This window comes from Nerophis lumbriciformis, linkage group LG20 (assembly GCF_033978685.3).
Source record: "Nerophis lumbriciformis linkage group LG20, RoL_Nlum_v2.1, whole genome shotgun sequence".
In the NCBI taxonomy this organism is placed as follows: Eukaryota; Metazoa; Chordata; class Actinopteri; order Syngnathiformes; family Syngnathidae; genus Nerophis; species Nerophis lumbriciformis.
In genome coordinates this window covers 24,035,252-24,060,175 of record NC_084567.2, presented here as the reverse complement: position 1 = coordinate 24,060,175, position 24,924 = coordinate 24,035,252, and the positions used below count along the sequence as shown (strand labels likewise).

At 40.5% G+C, this 24,924-nt stretch overlaps 1 protein-coding gene across 3 annotated transcripts in view; it reads left to right on the top strand.

Annotated features, from left to right (window-relative positions):
• ndor1 (NADPH dependent diflavin oxidoreductase 1) overlaps nt 1-24,924 on the top strand; it is a 44,790-nt gene extending 19,866 nt beyond the window's left edge. For all 3 annotated transcript variants that reach the window (XM_061980614.1, XM_061980613.1, XM_061980615.2), the window contains 8 exons: nt 4,413-4,540; nt 7,095-7,306; nt 13,961-14,068; nt 14,174-14,288; nt 15,273-15,419; nt 15,506-15,624; nt 24,455-24,549; nt 24,617-24,924. In XM_061980614.1, coding sequence (XP_061836598.1) covers nt 4,413-4,540; nt 7,095-7,306; nt 13,961-14,068; nt 14,174-14,288; nt 15,273-15,419; nt 15,506-15,624; nt 24,455-24,549; nt 24,617-24,761 — 1,069 coding nt within the window. In that variant the 3' untranslated portion in view covers nt 24,762-24,924. The remainder of the gene's footprint in view (nt 1-4,412; nt 4,541-7,094; nt 7,307-13,960; nt 14,069-14,173; nt 14,289-15,272; nt 15,420-15,505; nt 15,625-24,454; nt 24,550-24,616) is intronic.

Sequence of the window (24,924 nt, the reverse complement as noted above, 5' to 3'; positions counted from 1 at the left end):
TGTTTATTTAAATATCCCTAAATCACAAGTGTCTCAAAGGGCTGCACAAGCCACAACGACATCCTCGGTACAGAGCCCACATAAGGGCAAGGAAAAACTCACCCCAGTGGGACGTCGATGTGAATGACTATGAGAAACCTTGGAGAGGACCCCCCCCCCCCCCCCCCTCTCTAGGGGAGTCCGAATGCAATGGATGTCGAGTGGGTCTGACATAATATTGTGAGAGTCCAGTCCATAGTGGATCCAACATAATAGTAAGAGTCCAGTCCATAGTAAGATAAGTAGGTTAGTCTTTTTCATGCCTACCAGTGTTCTCTATTTGGCAAATTTCACTTGATCAAGCTTTTTCTAACATTCCCCACTGCAAAATAATAAAAGTACTGTTTGTATGAATCCTGATAATATTGTATCAGATAAAAATTGGCATTCAGTTAAGGCTCCAATATCAGTATTGTATCGGAAGTGAAAAAGCTGTATCGGGACGCCCCTATTCAGCACATTGCTGCATATTTTGGAATTCTGTTTCCAGTTGGTAAACATTTGTAAACTAATAACACTTTCTCTTGTATTTGACTTACATTTTTCTTGTCATATTTTATGTATTTAACAGAAACAATGAACAATTGTTTGCAGCAATGTATGAAATACCCACAGAATACTAAAATATATCTAATGCTAAATTATTGATTTCAAGATCATTCGTAACTATACCGGAATCGGATTGGGATGGATACTGATATCTGGCATAGTTGATAAGCTAACAGTTTACCGGCTTTATCGCCATGTTCATAAAACTGAAATCGTGTAGTTTCGGGTGATGAGCAATCAAGCTGGGGGTGAAGCCAACAGTTAAAATCTCCTCTTAGTATTAAAGCTGGGGTACTTGAATCTTGCGTCACCAGGCAGAATTCAAACTGTAAATGGATTTTCCCCCTACTTTTTAAAGAAACCATTGAATACAAATGACATAGATAATTCAAAATATTGTTTTTATTTATTTATTTAAAAAACTAATAGTTTCAAATTACTCTGCATACACTGCATTTTACTCTTAGCAAAATTCTAAATTGTATATTGTGGTTCTTTTTAGACCAGATATAAACTGTACTTTTTATGGAATCATTTTCAAATAATTGAATTAAGAGCTTCTCTTTGGAAGCAATACTTCTGCTTAAATAGAATACTTCTGTTAACGAAAATGTAGCATTGCACATTTTGCATGCCAATAAACAATTTTAATCTCCAACATTGAGCTCAATAAAGTGGAAACTTCAAACTTCTGTCTTGAATAAAATACTTCTGTAAATAAAGTTGTAGTATTATACATTGTATCCAGATAAATAATGAAGTAAAACATTGAGGGGACTATAGTTTGTTTCAGTAAGTAGATTAAGTAAATACAGCCAATTTTCATTCCCACATCTTGACGGTGTGCAGAGCAACTGCTTTAGTGATCGCTCTACCTATTGTGCCTCTTTTTCATCATACATGGCATCATCATAACATGTGTAAATGATTGCACCATACTATAGGGATTTTTAGCCCTTAGTTAGTTTGTTGTTGTGTCTTGTTCGCCTAGTAAGGAGTTGAATTTCTTGCACTCGGCTGGAGCCTTTGGTTTCAGATGCTGGAACAAGTTTGTTGTGATGCTGCCTTTAGAAACAAACTTTGCAGCGTGCAGTCTCCTGTTCCACACCTGTTGCCGCAAAACCAAAGTACTGACAACACTTTTTTTTTTTTTAGAAACCAACGTCTCGCTCTTATTAGCGTTAGTATTAGCCATGTTTTGCTATGTGTGCCGCTAAGAAAGTAAGGGGACAGCGCAAGCTACACAAGCTCCTGAGGGCCAAAAAGTATGACGGAGCCAAAGGAGAAAAACGTTTTAATCGTCTGCAACAAAAAACTTGAATATATCGATAAAATCGATATATCGCTCAGGCCTACTACATACAAGGCATAATGATGCCATATGTACATACAGCTCGCCTAAATAGCATGGTTACATCGCTTAGCTTTCGGTCATTCACTGACCACATAAACCTGATTAGCACGCCACACAAGTCAATAACATCAACAAAGCTCACCTTTGTGCATTCATCCATCCATCCATCCAACTTCTTCCGCTTATCCGAGGTCGGGTCGCGGGGGAAGCAGCCTAAGCAGGGAAGCCCAGACTTCCCTCTCCCCAGCCACTTTGTCCAGCTCTTCCCGGGGGATCCCGAGGCGTTCCCAGGCCAGCCGGGAGACATAGTCTTCCCAACGTGTCCTGGGTCTTCCCCGTGGCCTCCTACCGGTCGGACGTGCCCTAAACACCTTCCTAGGGAGGCGTTCGGGTGGCATCCTGACCAGATGCCCGAACCACCTCATCTGGCTCCTCTCGATGTGGAGGAGCAGCGGCTTTACTTTGAGCTCCTCCCGGATGACAGAGCTTCTCACCCTATCTCTAAGGGAGAGCCCCCCCACCCGGCGGAGGAAACTCATTTCGGCCGCTTGTACCCGTGACCTTGTCCTTTCGGTCATAACCCAAAGCTCATGGCCATAGGTGAGGATGGGAACGTAGATCGACCGGTAAATTGAGAGCTTTGCCTTTCGGCTCAGCTCCTTCCTCATCACAACGGATCCGCATTACTGAAGACGCCGCACCGATCCGCCTGTCGATCTCACGATCCACTCTTCCCTCACTTGTGAACAAGACTCTGAGGTACTTGAACTCCTCCACTTGGGGCAGGGTCTCCTCCCCAACCCGGAGATGGTATTCCACCCTTTTCCAGGCGAGAACCATGGACTCGGACTTGGAGGTGCTGATTCTCATCCCAGTCGCTTCACACTCAGCTGCGAACCGATCCAGTGAGAGCTGAAGATCCTGGCCAGATGAAGCCATCAGGACCACATCATCTGCAAAAAGCAGAGACCTAATCCTGCAGCCACCAAACCGGATCCCCTCAACCCCTTGACTGCGCCTAGAAATTCTGTCCATAAAAGTTATGAACAGAATCGGTGACAAAGGGCAGCCTTGGCGGAGTCCAACCCTCACTGGAAACGTTTCCGACTTACTGCCGGCAATGCGGACCAAGCTCTGACACTGATCATACAGGGAGCGGACTGCCACAATCAGACAGTCCGATACCCCATACTCTCTGAGCACTCCCCACAGGACTTCCCGAGGGACACAGTCGAATGCCTTCTCCAAGTCCACAAAGCACTTGTAGACTGGTTGGGCAAACTCCCATGCACGCTCAAGGACCCTGCCGAGAGTATAGAGCTGGTCCACAGTTCCACGACCAGGACAAAAACCACACTGTTCCTCCTGAATCCGAGGTTCGACTATCCGGCGTAGCCTCCTCTCCAGTACACCTGAATAGACCTTGCCGGGAAGGCTGAGGAGTGTAATCCCACGATAGTTAGAACACACCCTTGGGTTCCCCTTCTTAAAGAGAGGAACCACCACCCCGGTCTCCCAATCCAGAGGTACCGCCCCCGATGTCCATGCGATGCTGCAGAGTGCATTCACGCACATCATAAACGTTTGGTGGAGAAAACTAGACAACGAAGGAGGGGAATAAAACACTTTTCTGTGGCAGCGTCTGAGAAAGTTATACATGTAAATAAACTATTGCGTCACAGTCCACACAACTACGGTGAGTTCAAGGACTGCCAAAATTAGGATAAAACAGCGCTAGTCAAATACTTTCATTAGTTAAGCATTAACACAAACATGTTAAACAGAGGGCTTTCTAACAATTAGGAAGGTTTGTGTCATATTTGTCCTCCTACAGAAACCATATTAAAACAAATAGATTTTTTAAAAACTTTTTTCATTTTCCTACATTTTTGAAAATGCCGACCGCCGCATTAGATGTAGTCTGTGTACTTAGACAATACAACATATGACATAACACAACATATAAACTAAAACGACGCAACATATAACACAACATGTAGCATAATGCCAAACAACATTTAACACAACACAGCGTATAATATAACACAATACAGCATATACTGTAAAATAGCACATCATATAGCATGTGTCAACATATAACATAGCACAGCATATAACAAAACACCAAATACAACATAACACAACTTATAACATTGTTATGTTATATTGTTGTTACACAACATATTCAACAAAAGCATAACTCACAACACCACAAATAACATAACATAACACATTACATAACATACAGGTATGATATAAGTCAACACTGCTTACCGTGTACAACATACTGTGCAACTATGAGTGCTTATTAATGGGGTCAATCTCCATGACAATCCAAACAGCCACAGGTTAACAAGCATCCACACTGTTTGTAATAATAACCAGATTGCGGTGAACTGCACTGTTTCATACAGTATTGGCTTACATCACCAATCAAACCACAGCTCAGTGCTGCTGTTGTTTTGGGTAGTTTTACTGCAGGTGACGTGGTGATGATGTATCCTTGCAATGCCCCAGAGGACGTTCAGCAATTCTGTCAGCTGTTGAGATTGGATCCGGAGACTCGATTCTCTCTTTCAAGCACAAATGGCTCTGCAGGTAAGGGTTTAAGCTGTATTCATGGTAAAAGTTAAGTTTAGCCCAGCCATGGGCAAATTATGGCCTGTGGTTAAAGGGGAACTGCACTTTTTTTAAATATTCTCTATTGTTCACAATACTTAGGAGAGGCAAGAAGACAAAAGGTTTTAGTTTTTTTTTGCATTCTAACTTGCTAAAATCGTCTCGTTCCAGGTGGCTATCAAAGCAGTTAGTAGGAGCAATCCATTCTGCTGCTGCTTTTTTGTTCTTTGCGTACATGTTTCGCCGTGTTTGTTGCATATTTGTTGAATTTTGCTTTATTGTAAAAAGATTGATCTCAACACGGTCGTCTGGGAAGTAAAGAGGCGAGACGTTCATATGTTCTTAATATTCAGTGTTTTATCGGTTATAGTTAATATTACAAATCCCACATTATTTTTTTCATGTACATTCTTTTATTCACCAAAAAGGCTGCACAATTCCATTTAGTTTTTGAGGTCGTCTGTCATATTTCTGGCATTCATTAGTCATATTGTAAGTGTATTGTGTTTTTAGCTTTTACCCTTATCTGCGACATTTTAGGAATCTCTTTCACTAATGTTGAACAACCTAGACCTAAAGTAATCCTTAAAAAAGAGAACCAAGCACACATACAGCAGAATGCGTGACACTTTTTACAGTTAAAATATTCTGTCCAAAAAAATTAGACACAGACAAACTCAGTGTCATATTAAAATAGAAATAAAAGAATAAGACCGGTGAATATTGTCACACAATCATCAGTCAGTCTCTCCTCTGTTAGACAGAAATATCCTGCTGTTTTAATGCCATATACTGTACTGTATATACAGTATGTGTTTCTGTATACTATGTGTGTGTGTATATATATATATATATGTATTATGTATATATGTATATATTTATGTATATATGTATGTAATAATATATATATAGTATATATGTATGTGTGTGTATTTATACATATATAAATATATATATATATATATATATATATATATATATATATATATAAACAAACCCCAAAACCAGTGAAGTTGGCACGTTGTATAAATTGTAAATGAAAACAAAATACAATGATGTGAAAATCCTTTTCAACCTATATTTAATTGAATAATAATAATAATAATAATAACTGAAATTTACATAGCGCTTTTCTAAGTACCCAAAGTCGCTTTACATCTAGAACCCATCAATCATTCACACCTGGTGGTGGTAAGCTACTTTCATAGCCACAGCTGCCCTGGGGTAGACTGACAGAAGCGTGGCTGCAATTTGCGCCAACGGCCCCTCCGACCACCACCTATCATTCATCATTCAATTCACCGGTGTGAGTGGCAAAGGGTGAAGTGTCCTGCCCAAGGACACAACGGCAGCGATTTTTTGGATGGTAAGAGGCGGGGAGCGAACCTGCAACCCTCGGGTTTCTGGCACGGTTGCTCTACCCATTACGCCATGCCGCCCTAATAGACTAGAATAGACTGCAAAGACGAGATACTTAACGTTCGAACTGGAAAACCTTGTTATTTTTTGCAAATGTTAGCTCATTTGGAATTTGATGCCTGTTCAAACATTAAATATCTTGTCTTTGCAGTCTATTCAATTGAATATAAGTTGAAAAGAATTTGCAAATCATTGTATTCTGTTTTTATTTACAATTTACACAACATGCCAACTTCACTAGTTTTTGGGTTTTGTATGTACAGTATATATATATATATATATATATATATATATATATATATATATATATATATATATATATATATATATATATATATATATATATATACATATATATATATATATATATATATGTATTGCCTTGACAGTTGCTCTGTGGTCTTTAGACACATCTCTCACCAGATTTCTTTCCAGAGTCTTTAAAAATAGTTTTTTCCGACCTCTGCCCGGCTTGTTCTGTCCCATCTTACTGTCTTTGAATTTCTTGATCATACTTCACACTCCAGTTCTTGACACTTGGAAACACTGTGCTAACTTTGTGTATCCATCACTTGCTTTGTGTGCATCATTGATTATATTTCTTAAGTTTAAACTGATTGCTTTTGCTTTAAGCGTGACGCTTGAATAATACAGCATGAATTAAATCTTTCGCACTGCTCTACAGCTTCCTTTTACACAGTCACGGTTTACTGGTGACTTCAAATAGGTTTGATTAACCAGACCACATGGCTTCCAACACTTGCTGTCTCTCAAACTGCTGGTAGTTTTTAAGAGGGTTAATAATTTTGAGTCTGGGCATGTTAGTTTTTTTCTGAAATAACTTTGTTCCTCTGTGCAAATAAATATATTGGAAGCATCCAAAGTGAAAGTAGGATGCTTGGAAAAGCTGTGTTAAAAATGCATTGCTCTCTTTAACAGCACTTGAGAAATACCTAATAAAAAAATACATCTTTATAGTAGGGCTAAAAACAAATTATGACCATGTAACAAATGTATTATGTAACAAAAAACAGGAATGTGGTTGTATTGGAACCATGTTGCACAATTGTGTCTGCCTGATGTGGTATAGGCAAAACCTGTCGTGTGTGCTCAGTCCCTGGCAGGCTTTCTCAGCCCTGCACTGTGAGTTACCTGGTGGAGAGGTATTTGGACATTGCGGCCGTGCCTCGACGCTCCTTCTTTGAGCTGCTCGCCACCTTCTCCACCAACGAGCTGGAGCTTGAGAAGCTGGTCGAGTTTAGCTCTGCAGAAGGCCAAGAGGAGCTGCACAGCTACTGCAACCGACCACGCCGCACCTGTCTGGAGGTAGGGGCTTAGCGTTCAGAGTCAGTGGAGGGTTGATAATAATTACAATGCATTTTACATCTACATTTTAAGCCTAACCCATTATAACCCACAGTTAGGCTTGGGCCGATAACACATTTTGCTTGACGATAGTATTGCCATTATTTTTTTTAGACCAAATTAACATACCGTAATAATAATGCATGTATATTAGAGATGTCCGATAATTACTTTTTTGCCGATATCAGATATTCTGATTTTGTCCAACTCTTAATTACCGATTCCGATATCAACCAATACCGATATATACAGTCGTGGAATGAACACATTATTATGCCTAATTTTGTTTTGATGCCCAGCTGGATGCATTAAACAATGTAACAAGGTTTTCCAAAATAAATCAACTGAAGTTATGGAAAAAAATGCCAACATGGTACTGCCATATTTATTATTGAAGTCAGAAGTGCATTATTTTTTCTAACATGCCTCAAAACAGCAGCTTGGAATTTGGGACATGCTCTCCCTGAGAGAGCATGAGGAGGTTGAGGTGGGCGGGGTTGAGGTGGGGGAGGGGGTAGCGGGGGAGTATATTGTAGCGTCCCGGAAGAGTTAGTGCTGCAAGGGGTTCTGGGTATTTGTTCTGTTGTGTTTATGTTGTGTTACGGTGCGGATGTTCTCCCGAAATGTGTTTGTCATTCTTGTTTTGTGTGGGTTCACAGTGTGGCGCATATTTGTAACAGTGTTAAAGTTGTTTATATGGCCACCCTCAGTGTGACCTGTATGGCTGTTGACCAAGTATGCTTGCATTCACTTGTGTGTGTGAAAAGCCGTAGATATTATGTAACTGGGCCGGCACGCATCTCCCTACGTCCGTGTACACAGCGGCGTGTTAAAAAGTCATACATTTTACTTTTTGAAACGGATACCGATAATTTTGAAACCGATATTTTCCGATATTACGTTTTAAAGCATTTATCGGCCGATAATATCGGCAGTCCGATATTATCGGACATCCCTAACGTATATCCTTTTTAAATGCCATAAACTTGTATTTTTAATATATTGTAACATTGTAGTTGGATTGTTAACTTTTAAATCTCCAAGTTAAATAACGCAAATGATAATAAAATATACTTTGTTTGTTAGCAAAATGTTGCACTTGAATAAAAATCACAAGAAAAAGCAATAAAATATGGGGTTGGTCCTCAAATATACACAAACAAAATAATAAATAAAATAGCTAGATAAAGTATTGACAAACAAAGTTACACTTCACTGACAATCAATCTGGGGACCTCCTTAAAAGTGCAGAGCAGCAATATAAACACTACAGTAAAGGCAGATGTATTAACAAGTCATATGCAAAAAAAAGCAACATGACATGACAACTAGGTGTCAAATATTTGCAGCATTTTTAGAAATGCTAGTTTTATAACAGTATTACATGGCAGCATGTCTTTGGCGATGTATTTAATCACACTTTCTGTGAGCGCACACCATTTTCGTTTTTTTTTTTTACACTGACCTAACTTGTTCACCGAACGCCTCAGTGCAGGCAAACTGGCTCCTCGGTGTTGATATGTTCATCTTGTTCCAAAGGTTTAGACTGAAATATTCCGACACTGGTGCAGTGGCATTTGCTTTTGTGACAGTTTTATCAATGTTAGCTGCTACATACTAACCAGTTGCATTGCGTGATGATAGCGGGCCAGAGGCCCCTCGTCTCCGCACAAAGACGTAAAGACACCTAATGAAGAAGAAGAAGATGATTCACCCCCTTTTCTTTTCGCTATGGCAGAAACTTGCACAGCTTCTGAAAGTGATAAAAAGCATAAATGCTCTTGAAGCATGCACATGGCGATTTATTGACGCTTGAAAATTTACCGACTTAATTTTCATTTATCGTTGGTTAATTGACTTATCGAATATCCCACAGTGACTATACTTCAAATCTGGTCAAATAGTCCTATTTAGCTTTGTACTTGACTGGAACTCATTGATTCCCTAAGTGACGTGTAGAAAAATGATATTGGAATTGTCCCAGGATATGGCTTCCCCAAAATGGCAGTGTGTGAGGTAAACACATGTGAAGGAGCAAGATCATTCCCAGAATGTTATTTTTTCACATTAAAGCTGAAGCGTAATATTTTTATTTATTTATTTATTTTTTTTAAATAATCAATCAAACAAAATTATACACAATAATACCATAATAATACTATTCCAAGACCAAACCCAACCCAGCAACATTCAGAATAGCAATCAACAGAGCAATTGAAAGGACACACAAACATGACACAAAACATTCCAGAAGAAATCAAATAAAAATGAATAATATCAACAACAGTATCAATCAGGCCATAAGACTCTTGAACGCATCATAATTATCCCCTCAATTCCCCCCAAAAATGGATTCACTCGCTGGAATATAAAGACAATATAACATACATGCATAAACGTGGATGCATATGCAAAAGTGCAATATATTTATCTGTACAGTAATCTATTTATTTATATCTGCACCTTATTGCTTTTTTATCCTGCACTACCATGAGCTAATGCAACGGAAGTTTGTTCTTATCTGTACTGTAAAGTTCAAATTTGAATGACAATAAAAAGGAAGCCTAAGTCTAATCACCAAAAATGATTCCCGGGCGCGGCTACCGCTGCTGCTCACTGCTCCCCTCACCTCCCAGCGGGTGATCAAGGGTGATGGGTCAAATGCAGAGAATAATTTTGCCACACCTAGTGTGTGTGTGACAATTATTGGTACCTTCAAATATTCATAAGAATTCCAACATAGCAGTGATTACAAATCCCTCATTGACATTATCATCACAGCCATTTATAAAAAAACCAAAACAACAACATTTAAACAATGAACAATAGTGTCACAGTGGCTTACACTTGCATCGCATCTCATAAACACATTGAGTCCAATATTTTCCACAAAGATAAAATAAGTCATATTTTAGCTTCCTTTAATAGTTAAAACAAATTCAAATAATGGATCCTATATTCCAATATATGACTCATTATTATCTAAACTACAGTTTTTTCTACTGATATCATTACCATAGCTTGTGTCAGTCAGTCAGTATGAGTTGGACTATCAACATCTATCCATTTATTTAGTATTACCCTTTTTGTTATGATGCACATTGATTCCCTAAGTGACATATACAAAATATTTTGGAATGGTTGTCATGTGACTATCACCCAGGATATGGCTTCCCAAAAATGGCAGTGTATCAGGTAAACACATGTAAAGGAGCAAGATCATTCCCAGAATGTTATTTTTTCACATTAAAGCTGAAGCGTAACATTTGAAATTCAGTGATTCCGTGGCTGTCCCAAATCAAAAAACTCTTAAGTGTTCTTCGAATGCGGCCAACAAATGTGTCCTTTTCTCCCATTAGCAACAAGTGTACATGTCAAATATCCTTCGCATATTTCTATATCCCAAAATCCTTGGCGCGCCCAGCTGTGAAAAAATATTTGCAACATGGCGGCGCGGAAACCGTGACTTCAAAATGTAAATATAAGTCTATTTATTTAATTAAAACATCTAAAACTAGACATGTGAAGCAGTGATGACAGTAGTAACTTTACTTTTTCTGTACTATCGTAATGTTGACCAACCTCCGTGGTCTTTACTCCTCTCATTACCCCGAAAGAGAGCCTCATATCCAGCCATTGTAGATGGCTTAATGTACATAGCTAATTTTATGCGTTTGGAAGTAAAGCCCATCCATCCATCCATTTTCTACCGCTTGTCCCTTTTTGGGGTCGCGGGGGGTGCTGGAGCCTATCTCAGCTGCATTCGGGCGGAAGGCGGGGTACACCCTTGACAAGTCAAGCCTTGCATCTTATTCTTTAAACTTTTTTACCTTAAAAGCTTAACTAATGTCCTATTAAATGTCTTAGTGTAACTGGAATAGTTATATTTTGTGAACCACCCACACTTGTTTAAATCTACCTTAAAAATGTTAATAATGGGTCTCAATGTAAAGTGCTTCGAGTCTCTCGAGAAATAGCGCTATATAAATATAATTCACTTCACTTCCCATCATACATTCACAGGCTTGTTATTGTTCGTCTTAAGTCATAAACACATTATAATGGGACTGTGAATATCTCTAGTACAGTAGATGGCATTGTTACCTCATATGCATCTGGCTTGTGAGAGAATCTCAGAACATACTGTGTCAGTCGTCCGCAATATTTTGCAAGTATTCAGACACTTTTGAAGTAGTAACCAATCTAGCGGCTCTTTCTAGTCTTTTTGGACTAGGGTTGTGTACCTTTCACATTTCACCAATTCCCGGCACCTGGGAATCGATACCGGTACTCAACAGTACCAATTTTCCGTACTTTTGTATGTCAAATTTTTTATTGGAACATTTAAAATGAGCTGATCATGATAACTTCTGTCCAGTTGTTATATCTTGCTTTATTATTACATTTCTAAGTCTGAGTCTGCTCTCAGTGCTGCTGGTGTGATGGCTAAGTGTTAGAGTTAGGAATGTAACCATATGAAAATTGTGTATCATTGTTATTGTGACCAAAATTAGCACCATTATTACAATCGTAATTTTGTTGAATGTGCTTAAGAAGTACTTATACTGTACACACACGGAAATCCCTAGTTTAAAATAAATTACAAAAAAACTCAAATAAATACATACACTATTAGAAAACTTACTATTTTGAATTTTTGTTTTTTATACTTAGTTTTACTAAGACTTTTAGTCTTAGTATTTTATCAGTTTTTATAGCTAAACTTTTATTATTTTAAATATTGGTTTGTATTTCGGGACTTTAGTATTTATTTCAATGAAAAGTGTGTTGCAAAAAAAATCTTATCAATATTTAGTACTTCTGGTGGGCGTTCTACTCTTTGGTTGCCCTACTTTTTTCAGCGGTCCCAACGCACCGTGAAACCACCGTCTTGTATATCTTGGATCGATTATTCTGTGCCATGACAGCACGACCTGTAGGTTCAATGTGCACATTTGAATATATTTGTTGCTCAGACAGTAATGTGTTTATTTGAATGGGATTGGATTGAGGTTTGTTGTTTCTTAACGGGGAAAGACGTTAATGTCTCTTGTTTTCATGTTAGCAGCATTTAAGCTAGCGAGCTATAGCACCAGTCAGTCTGTGAGTTTTAATATTTTTTAAGTTAAAGTTAAAGTCCCAATGATAGTCACACACACACTAGGTGTGGTGAAATTATCCTCTGCATTTGACCCATCCCCATGTTCCCCTGGGCGGTGAGGGGAGCAGTGAGCAGCAACGGTGGCCGCGCTCGGGAATCATTTGGTGATTCAACCCCCAATTCCAACCCTTGATGTTGAGTGCCAAGCAGGGAGGCAATGGGTCCCATTTTTATAGTCTTTGGTATGACTCAACCGGGGTTTGAACTCACAACCTTTCAGTCTCAGGGTGGACACTCTAACCCAGTGGTCCCCAATCATGTGTGCTTACGGACTGTATCCCTGCAGACTGTATTGATATATATTGACATTTAATGTATATATTGTGTTTTTTATGTTGATTTAATAAAATTAAAAATAAATGTTTTTTTATTTTTTTATTTCTTGTGCGGCCCGGTGGTTGGGGGGCACTGCTCTAACCCAGGGGTGTCAAACTTGTTTTCGTTGAGGGCCACATGGCAGTAATGGCTGACTTCAGAGGGCCGTTTTTTTAAATAATTTTAATTTAGCATGCTCGTAATAACTTGTGATTAATCATGAATAATTAAAAGTGAGTGATGCATCTGACTTTAAAAAAAATATCATTGGACATCAAATGTATAATCCATGCATCTATTTTCTACCGCTTGTCCCTTTTGGGGTAAACCTCGTTATATTATTTCACAATTGCCGATGCATTTGATTATTAGATATTTTCATGTACAAATTGATGGATAACTGGCTTTGTGATCATAAGTAAAGGTGACAAGAAGATATTTAACTATTTATTTTTTATCTGTACAAACATTTTTGTAACACAGTATATCACAATATAATATTCAACCCCAACAAATGTAACTGTCTCGGGGCGGATATTATAAGTTTCATTTCTTTCAGCTCCTTCTCATTCATTATTTATTTTAAATGTTATGTTGATTGGTTTTCTTTGACATTAAATTAATGACATAAAACAAACAAACACATATTTGGCATGATTAGATATTATTACAGTTTAAAAGATATGGATTTTTTTTCTCTGTCAAAATTAGTAAAAAAAAAAATGAAGCATTTTATTGAGACATTTTTTCCAGGCTTTTGTGGGCCACTTGAAATGATGTGGCGGGCCAGATCTGGCCCCCGGGCCTTGAGTTTGAAACCTGTGCTCCAACCACAAGGCCACTGAGAAAGTTTTTAGTTTTAGTTTTTAATTTTGATTTAAACGGTAATACTAACCTTCAGGACTTTCACTGCAGTTATAATTACCACCTGGTTAGAGCCAGGCTAAGTCTGCAACCTCGACGTAACGTTACGCGCAACCCAGGTACCGTAACATGGCACCGTTGGATTTGACATGAATTGGAGCCTAGTAGGACTGGCGGGATTTGGTCGGTGCCAAAAAACGCATATTGCTCTTCTCAACGACTAGCAGGTACTTTTGAGGCATATCAGCTAATTAAATGTGCTCTTGCTGCTGTAGGTCTTGGCCGACTTCCCCCACACGACGGCACAACTCAGAGCCGACTACTTGCTCGATCTTTTTCCTCAGATCCAACCGAGGTCCTTTTCCATCGCCTCCTCTCTTCAGGTAGTTCACTTGAACACAGCTATTCACTTGTTCTTCAAAAATATGCACCTTCCTCAACAGTGTTTGGTAAGTTCAACCCCCACCCTCCCTCCCTCCCTCTCGCAGGCTCACCCTAACAGGCTGCAGGTCCTGGTAGCTGTGGTCCAGTACAAAACCAAAATGTTTAAACCACGAAGGGGTCTCTGCTCCACCTGGTTAGCCTCCCTCCATCCCACAAAAGGTCATCCACGTCTTTGAACGCCTAAATACCACTAATGTGTGACTTTTAGAGTAAATAGAGCAGTGTTTTTCAACCTTTTTTGAGGCAAGGCACGTTTTTTTCATTAAAAATTCCGGAGGCACACCACCAGCAGAAAACGTTAAAAAATGAAACTCCACCAGGTCGTCGTGCCTTATTTTGAGTTTTGTTGGTGTTTTCCTGTGTAGTTTAGTCTTGCGCTGTTATTTTGGTGGCCCTTCCTGTTTTGTTGGTGTTTTCCTGTAGCAGTTTCATGTCTTCCTTTGAGCGCTATTCCCCGCACCTGCTTTGTGTTAGCAAGCAAGGCTATTTAAGTTGTTGCTATCCTTCTTTGTGTGGACATTGTTGATTGTCATGTCATGTACCGATGTACTTTGTGGACGCCGTAAGTTTTTGCTGTCGTCCAGCATTCTGTTTCTGTTTCCTTGGTAGCCAGTTCAGTTTTACTTGTGTTTTGCATAGCCATTCCTATGCTTCATTGCCTTTTCCTTATTTTTGGTTTAAGCGTTACATACGTTTTTACCTGCATATTGTGATCACAACAAACCATCCTCATCTCACCCGACACATTCCGACTTTTACAAAGCAATTAACTACCTGCTGCCACCTACTGACATGGAGTATTACGTGGTTACCCCGCCGAGCTCTACACAGCACAGATACTAAGCAACGGCACATTATTTGCAGATTATAATTATTGATTTGAAAACAATATATTTTTGTGACCAATTAGGTGAAGTTGCATAATTTCCCACGGCACAGCACAGTGGTTGAAAAACACTGAAATAGAGACTACGGTAGATGTATTTGGTTTTCATCTGTCCTTTTGATACGGATGACTCAGAAAACAAGAGTAGCGCCTTCTTTCCAAATGTTTTGTATATTTCAGTTCAGCTCTGTTTAGTTATTTCTCATTTCTTTGGTAAGAAGACAGCCCTCCTCATGTGATTGGACTTTGTTCTGCAGAAGATGTTTATGTGCCTCTCTGGGTGAAGAAGGGAAGTCTAAAGTTTCCCACGGAGAAGGACATCCCTGTCATAATGGTTGGACCAGGAACAGGAGTGGCGCCCTTCAGGTCAGCTTTACAAGAGAGGACGGCTGAGGGTAGGCATGGTGAGTATGTCCCCTCCAAAGAGTGATTTGTCTCTGAGTGGGGCCTCATGGAGATGACTCCCCTCTTTGACTTATTTACCGTCCAGACAATGTCCTGTTCTTTGGCTGTCGATCCGAGTCCAAAGACTTCTACTTCAGGTCCGAGTGGGAGGAGATGATGGCAGTTGGACAGTTGAGGCTCTTTTCTGCCTTCTCCAGAGACCAGGTTCACCCCATGACTCAATATGATGCCTTTGACTTATATTTCAGAGCACTCACCTGGAAACACCTCAATTACTCAGCATCAAGGGTTGGAATTGGGGGGTTAAATCACCAAAATTATTCCAGAGCGCGGCCACCGCTGCTGCTCACTGCTCCCCTCACCTTGCAGAGGGTGGAACAAGGGGATGGGTCAAATGCAGAGGGTAATTTCGCCACACCTGGTGTGTGTGTGTGTGACTATCAGTGGTACTTTAACTTTTATTCACTCAATTAAAATTTTATTTTTATACTGTAGTACTTTTCATTCGGCCTGCATAGAGATGTCCGATAATGGCTTTTTTGCCGATATCCGATATTCCGATATTGTCCAACTCTTAATTACCGATTCCGTTATCAACCAATACCGATATATACAGTCGTGGAATACACACAATATTATGCCTAATTTTGTTGTGATGCCCCGCTGGATGCATTAAACAAGTAACAAGGTTTTTCAAAATAAATCAACTCAAGTTATGGAAAAAAATGCCAACATGGCACTGCCATATTTATTATTGAAGTCACAAAGTGCATTATTTTTTTTAACATGCCTCAAAACAGCAGCTTGGAATTTGGGACACGCGCTCCCTGAGAGAGCATGAGGAAGTTGAGGTGGGGTGGGGGTAGCGGGGGTGTTTATTGTAGCGTCCCGGAAGAGTTAGTGCTGCAAGGGGTTCTGGGTATTTGTTCTGTTGTGTTTGTGTAGTGTTACGGTGCGGATGTTCTCCCGAAATGTGTTTGTCATTCTTGTTTGGTGTGGGTTCACAGTGTGGCGCATATTTGTAACAGTGTTAAAGTTGTTTATACGGACACCCTCAGTGTGACCTGTATGGCTGTTGACCAAGTATGCCTTGCATTCACTTGTGTGTGATTGGGCCGGCACGCAAAGGCAGTGCCTTTAAGGTTTATTGGCGCTCTGTACTTCTCCCTACGTCCGTGTACACAGCGCCGTTTTAAAAAGTCATAAATTTTACTTTTTGAAACCGATACCAATAATTTCCGATATCACATTTTGAAGCATTATCGGCCGATAATATCGGCAGTCCGATATTATCGGACATCTCTATTTTTCATTCGGCCTGCAGCTATCAGTTACTTTAGTAATCGAGTAATCTATTGATTAATTTGTTCGATTAATCGAGTAATCAAATAAAACACATTAAATAGCCTTAATGCGTGTTTTACAAAAAATAGTTGAAGAAACAATAATTTTTCTGATCATCTTTATTTTTTATTATAAATGCAGAAAAAAAATGTAATTGCACTTTTATATTGGGAGCATCACTATACAGTGGAACCTCGATTTACAAACTTAATTGGTTCTTGAACGTGGTTCGTAAACTGAAAAGTTTGTATAGTGAAGCAGAGTCTCTCATAAAAATTAATGTCAACATGAAAAATTGTCTCGAGCCTTGACAAAGGTTCTTATTTTAGTAGAAAACTGCACACTTTTAAGACACTATGATGGATGATATATAAATATACATACAGTCGTGGTCAAAAGTTTACATACACTTGTAAAGAACATAATGTCATGGCTGTCTTGAGTTTCCAATAATTTCTACAATTCATATTTTTTTGTGATAGAGTGATTGGAGCACATACTTGTTTGTCACAAAAACACATCCCAGTTTGGTTCTTTTATAAATGTATTATGGGTCTACTGAAAATGTGACCAAATCTGCTGGGTCAAAAGTGTACATACAGCAATGTTAATATTTGGTTACATGTCCCTTGGCAAGTTTCACTGCAATAAGGCGCTTCTGGTAGCCATCCACAAGCTTCTAGTTGAATTTGTTGACCACTCCTCTTGACAAAATTGGTGCAGTTCAGCTAAATTTGTTGGTTTTCTGACATGGACTTGTTTCTTCAGCATTGTCCACACGTTTAAGTCAGGACTTTGGGAAGGCCATTGTAAAACCTTCATTCTAGCCTGATTTAGTCATTCCTTTACCACTTTTGATGTGTGTTTGGGGTCATTGTCCTGTTGGAACACCCAACTGCGCCCAAAACCCAACCTCCGGGCTGATAATTTTAGGTTGTCCTGAAGAATTTAGAAGTAATCCTCCTTTTTCATTGTCCCATTTACTCTCTGTAAAGCACCAGTTCTATTGGCAGCAAAACAGGCCCAGAGCATAATACTACCACCACCATGCTTGACGGTAGGTATGGTGTTCCTGGGATTAAAGGCCTCACCTTTTCTCCTCCAAACATATTGCTGGGTATTGTGGCCAAACAGCTAAATTTTTGTTTCATCTGACATCACATGGACAAAGACACAAAAGGCAGCAAACAAAAGGCAATGGCGGAAAAAACTAACACGCCATGAAAATACAACAAAAGAAAACCAAAGTACAAAAACTAATGACACTAGGCAAACCTGGGAAACCGGGCATGAAAAAAACAATAATTCTCTCCAGCGAGATCAAGGAAAACTTGGCTGCCGTACAAAGCTCTGGCACCCAAATGCTGCACCTGCGACCCTAATTACGATCAGGTGTGCCCTGCTGATTCGAGCCAGCTGCACGCCACACTGTCGGGGGGGAGAGAGAGGGTGAGAACAGGTGCGGGTACAGAGACAAAAATACAACAGACCCTAAGACTACCACCATTGAGGCACGTTCTTTATTGACACCCGTCACGTGACGTCTCTCATCAACACACACCTCACATCCAGTCCAACTGCGCCAACAAAATGAAAAGTGGCTTACATTAGTTAAACAACTGGTTAAATAAACCAAGGAAGAGTAAATGCAGATGTTTTTTATGGATGTCTTTATTACATTATCCATTAATATACTTTACATCTGTACCTAGTTTGCTATATCATTGCAGATACTTTTTTGAGCAAATCAATATGTATGTGTGTATGTATACATATATGTATATATATATATATATATATATATATATATATATATATGGATATATGTATGTCCATCCATCCATCCATTTTCTACCGCTTATTCCCTTTGGGGTCGCGGGGGGCGCTGGAGCCTATCTCAGCTACAATGTATAGTATATATATATGTATGTATATATATACGTATGTATATATATATATATATATATATATATATATATATATATATATTAGAGATGCGCGGGTAGGCAATTATTTCATCCTTAACCGCATCACAATAGTCGTCAACCATCCGCCATCCACCCGAACCAACATTTTATCAAAACCGCACCCGCCCGCACCCGCCCGTTGTTATATATCTAATATAGACGATGCAAGGCATTATTGAGGTTTTAAAGCTTTTGCCTGTTAAAAAAAGGAGACTGATCCAATGCAGCAGAGACATTCAATGCGTGCCACGCTGTCACGGCCCAGACGCACACCAGTGCGCAATCATCTGGGAGCCGCGCTGAGTGCACCTCCAAGCACGCTCGCGCGCGCGTCACTCAAGCTGCTGGCAGCTGCGTTCCATCTTCAATCAACACACCCGGCACTGATGAGAGGGACGACTACTTAAACAACCGCCACCAGAGATCCTCCTCCTACCTCCCGACCAGGGGCGCCGCTAGGGATTTTGGGCCCCATGAAAAGAATCTTTACAGGGCCCCCAACACAGTGTCATTATTTTTTCTGTATTATAATTTCATCATCATTAGGGGCCTCTCTGGGCCCCTCCATCATGGGCCCCTAGAATCCGTCTCCTTTACCCCCCCCCTTTTCGGCGCACCTGCTCCCGACCACGCTTTCGCCCCTGGACAAACCCTGCCTGCCTCGCCCTTGTCTGACAGTACCGCTCCTCTCAACACGCACCTCCAACACTTACGGTAAAACCCTCCAGTTAAATTCCACACATAGTCTGACACCCATTTCCTGTTTGGTTACATACACATCTAATATATATATATATATATATATATATATATATATATATATATATATATATATATATATATATTTATTGATATATATAATATAATATATAGTATAATATCATATAATATATTGGATAGTATATTGTATGAATTATACATATATATATATATATATATATATATATATTTATTATTATTATTATTATTATATATATTTATATAGAGATATATATAATTCCCTTTTGAATAAATACACCCCAGTCCAAACGCTCTCCCTGTCTCAGTGCCGTCTCCTTTTACCCAGTATCATCACACACAAATTAATATCTCTTGGCCACGCATTCGTGGCTAAGAGATATTAATGCGTGATAATATTATTTATCATTATTATAATATTATTGTCATTTCCATTAAGAAAGTGTTGACTATTGTTGCCAATGCCCTCAGATCAGGAGTGCGTTCCTCACACTTTGTGTGCGCAGTTGCAGCAAGCAGAACGAGGCTTTTAAGAAGTTAAAAAAATGTTTTAGAAACACTAGGCCTATATTTTCGTTAGGTAAAAAAAATGTTCTGAATTTATTTCAATGAATATTAACTTGTTAACGTTATAATGCTCAAATAGGGACGAGGGCGGGGTGCACAGTGAAGCAGTGAACAATTTCGCGACAAATATTAACCTTTATTGATTGATCTGCAGCCATGACAAAATATCAGACAATCTCCATTGTCAACGACAGGCAGGAAAATAAAGATAAACACATAGCCTATGGTGTAGGCATAGGCTCATACGTTTTTAAGTTGAAATAAAAAAAGAAATAAATAATGTGCCTCATAAGCCTTAGGCTGTCAATCACGCGCACAAACTTAAATTATACAATAACATATGTATGTCATCTGTATTTAAACAAAAATAAATTAAATAAATAATAATAATAAATTACCTGCAACTTATTGGCCAAGGCAAATAGCTGAAGGGGGAAATCAAACCCATCAGACTGCACTTTATCATCAAACTTGAATTATAATGAAAATAGACGGTCGCGACAAACAAAGCAGGCTAAATAACCTTACATTGTCGCCAATCGAAGATGCGCTTCACTTGAAAGCGAGGCCAAATAATTATTCACACATAGTAGTATATCTCGAATAGAAAAAAACCACAATAAACAACGCCATCCATCCATCCATCCATCTTCTTCCGCTTATCCGAGGTCGGGTCGCGGGGGCAGCAGCCTAAGCAGGGAAGCCCAGACTTCCCTCTCCCCAGCCACTTCGTCCAGCTCCTCCCGGTGGATCCCGAGGCGTTCCCAGGCCAGCCGGGAGACATAGTCTTCCCAACGTGTCCTGGGTCTTCCCCGTGGCCTCCTACCGGTCGGACGTGCCCGAAACACCTCCCGAGGGAGGCGTTCGGGTGGCATCCTGACCAGATGCCCGAACCACCTCATCTGGCTCCTCTCGATATGGAGGAGCAGCGGCTTTACTTTGAGCTCCCCCCGGATGGCAGAGCTTCTCACCCTATCTCTAAGCGAGAGCCCCGCCACCCGGCGGAGGAAACTCATTTCGGCCGCTTGTACCCGTGATCTTGTCCTTTCGGTCATGACCCAAAGCTCATGACCATAGGTGAGGATGGGAACGTAGATCGACCGGTAAATCGAGAGCTTTGCCTTCTGGCTCAGCTCCTTCTTCACCACAACGGATCGATACAGCGTCCGCATTACTGAAGATGCCGCACCGATCCGCCTGTCGATCTCACGATCCACTCTTCCCTCACTCGTGAACAAGACTCCGAGGTACTTGAACTCCTCCACTTGGGGCAAGATCTCCTCCCCAACCCGGAGATGGCACTCCACCCTTTTCCGGGCGAGAACCATGGACTCGGATTTGGAGGTGCTGATTCTCATCCCAGTCGCTTCACACTCGGCTGCGAACCGATCCAGTGAGAGCTGAAGATCTTGGCCAGATGAAGCCATCAGGACCACATCATCTGCAAAAAGCAGAGACCTAATCCTGCAGCCACCAAACCAGATACCCTCAACGCCCTGACTGCGCCTAGAAATTCTGTCCATAAAGGTTATGAACAGAATCGGTGACAAAGGGCAGCCCTGGCGGAGTCCAACCCTCACTGGAAACGTGTCCGACTTACTGCCGGCAATGCGGACCAAGCTCTGACACCGATTATACAGGGAGCGAACCGCCACAATAAGACAGTCCGTTACCCCATACTCTCTGAGCACTCCCCACAGGACTTCCCGGGGTACACGGTCGAATGCCTTCTCCAAGTCCACAAAGCACATGTAGACTGGTTGGGCAAACTCCCATGCACCCTCAAGGACCCTGCCGAGAGTATAGAGCTGGTCCACAGTTCCACGACCAGGACGAAAACCACACTGTTCCTCCTGAATCCGAGGTTCGACTATCCGGCGTAGCCTCCTCTCCAGTACACCTGAATAGACCTTACCGGGAAGGCTGAGGAGTGTGATCCCACGATAGTGGGAACACACCCTCCGGTTCCCCTTCTTAAAGAGAGGAACCACCACCCCGGTCTGCCAATCCAGAGGTACCGCCCCCGATGTCCACGCGATGTTGCAGAGTCTTGTCAACCAAGACAGCCCCACAACATCCAGAGCCTTAAGGAACTCCGGGCGGATCTCATCCACCCCCGGGGCCTTTCCACCGAGGAGCTTTTTAACTACCTCGGCAACCTCAGCCCCAGAAATAGGAGAGCCCACCACAGAAACAACGCAATTGCCTTAATTCCTTTGCATTGTAGTGCGCCCAAACAACACGTAACCATCAAAATTATTCAGCTGACCGAACTTAATATAGGTTAGACATGGGCTTATTTGGTATAGCCTAGGTAACGTAGACTAATTCGTTTAACATATCCAACCGTATGTCTACTTACTTTTTTTTTTGTTAGCACTATGCAGGAATAAAATGGCATCTACAGTGCCAGGATTCATGCGAGAGCGCCTGGCCTCTAAAATGCGCCCTGCTGCGCTGAAGGAGCGCTCACTTGCGCCACTTGTTGCCTGATGAATAATTGACTGTTTCAAAGAGTGCTGCTCGTTTTTCGTATGTGGGTAACAACATTTAACTATGTATATATATTTCTGAATTGGTTTAACCGCAACCCGCCCGCATCTATTTAAAATCGAATTTTTTTTTATTTCACCCGCCCGACCTGCGGATTATCCGCGGACTCCGCGGTTGTGTCCGCAAACCGCGCATCTCTAATATATATATATATATAGTACAGGCCAAAAGTTTGGACACACCTTCTCATTCAATGCGTTTTCTTTATTTTCATGACTATTGTAGATTGTCACTGAAGGCATCAAAACTAGAGATGTCCGATAATAGCTTTTTTGCCGATATCCGATATTCCGATATTGTCCAACTCTTAATTACGGATTCCGATATCAACTGATACCGATATATACAGTCGTGGAATTAACACATTATTATGCTTAATTTTGTTGTGATGCTCCGCTGGATGCATTAAACAATGTAACAAGGTTTTCCAAAATAAATCAACTCAAGTTGCAAGGGGTTCTGGGTATTTGTTCTGTTGTGTTTATGTTGTGTCACGGTGCGGATGTTCTCCCGAAATGTGTTTTTCATTCTTGTTTGGTGTGGGTTCACTGTGTGGCCGATATTTGTAACAGTATATAGTATATAAATTGGTACAAAGGTTTAACACGTGTACAAGGATATTTCACATGCCTTTGCTGTGTATATAATTGAACTGTGTTTATGTTGTGTATAATGTGTATTTATAATATGTTGTACAAAGGACATTTCATAATTTTCGGAAGTTCATCTTGTACTTGACATTGTTTATAGGGTTAGGCGCAATTAGTGTTCAACTTCAGCCTAAACCCTTTCGGTCTGCAACATTTTCATTTTCAATCTATGAATGTACAACTTTTTGTTTATTTTGTTTACGATTGACCGAAGAATAATAAACTATAAACAGTGTTAAAGTTGTTTATACGGCCACCCTCAGTGTGACCTGTATGGCTGTTGACCAAGTATGCGGGGCATTCACTTGTGTGTGTGAAAAGCCGTAGGTATTATGTGATTGGGCCGGCACGCAAATGCAGTGCCTATAAGGCACGCCCCCAATATTGTTGTCTGGGTGGAAATCGGGAGAAATTCGGGAGAATGGTTGCCCCGGGAGATTTTCGGGAGGGGTACTGAAATTCGGGAGTCTCCCGGGAAAATCGTGAGGGTTGGCAAGTATGACTGGGAGACGCAACTGCTCTGTACTTCTCCCTACGTCCGTGTAGCACTCCGTACAGCGGCGTTTTAAAAAGTCATACATTTTACTTTTTGAAACCGATACCGATAAATTTCCGATATTACATTTTAAAGCATTTCTCGGCCGATAATATCGGCAGTCCGATACTATCGGACATCTCTAATCAAAACTATGAATGAACACATGTGGAGTTATGTACTTAACGAAAAAAGGTGAAATGACTGAAAACACGTTTTATATTCCAGTTTCTTCAAAATAGTCACCATTTGTTCTGATTACAGCTTTGCACACTCTTGGCATTCTCTCGATGAGCTAACTCCTTCAAGACTGCTGGAGAACCATTTCAGGTGACTTACCTCTTGAAGCTCATCGAGAGAATGCCAAAAAGTTTTACATCGTTTAGTTCAACTCATGAAAAATGGGAGCAAAAACAAAAGTGTTGCGTTTATATTTTTGTTCAGCAAATATATGTGTATGTGTGTGTTTTATTGTATAATTGTATATAAGGTCAGGCTGGTCAGACGTCAGAAAGTCATAACCCATAAGTAACCAGAGTGAGAATGGGGGCCATTTCGGCAAAGATTTCTATGCATAATGTTGGTGGAAAAGGAGTACAAACAGGGGCGTCCTAACATTTTCCACCACTGCCTACTAATTTGATACATTAAAGAATATTTGTCCGACTTTGTCATTCCAGGAAGAGAAGATTTATGTACAACAGCGTGTCAGCGAGAATGCTGCACTCATTTGGGACCTTATAAGCAATAAAGGCGCCTACTTCTACATAGCAGGGTAAGTTCTGAGCAAACTGGTGTGGATTCTGATGACACTTCTTAACATTTCTTTGACGTCTGTACAGAAATGCCAAACAGATGCCGACTAGTGTGTGTGACGCACTCAAAGCGGGGTTCGAGCAGCAGGGAGGGCTGTCGTCCGAGGACGCCGAACAGATGCTGACAGTCATGGAACGGTGTGGTCGGTTCCAAAGTGAGACCTGGTCCTGATCAGACGGGAGTCAAGAAGGACAGCGGTCACATGACTTCACATTGGTGACATCATCAATATCATATCCATGCACTCTATGCACAGAAGATTTGAAAGGATCGACTAATATTTCAGTCCTGGCACTGCAACAATAAACAAGGACCATGTACACACTTCAAAGAA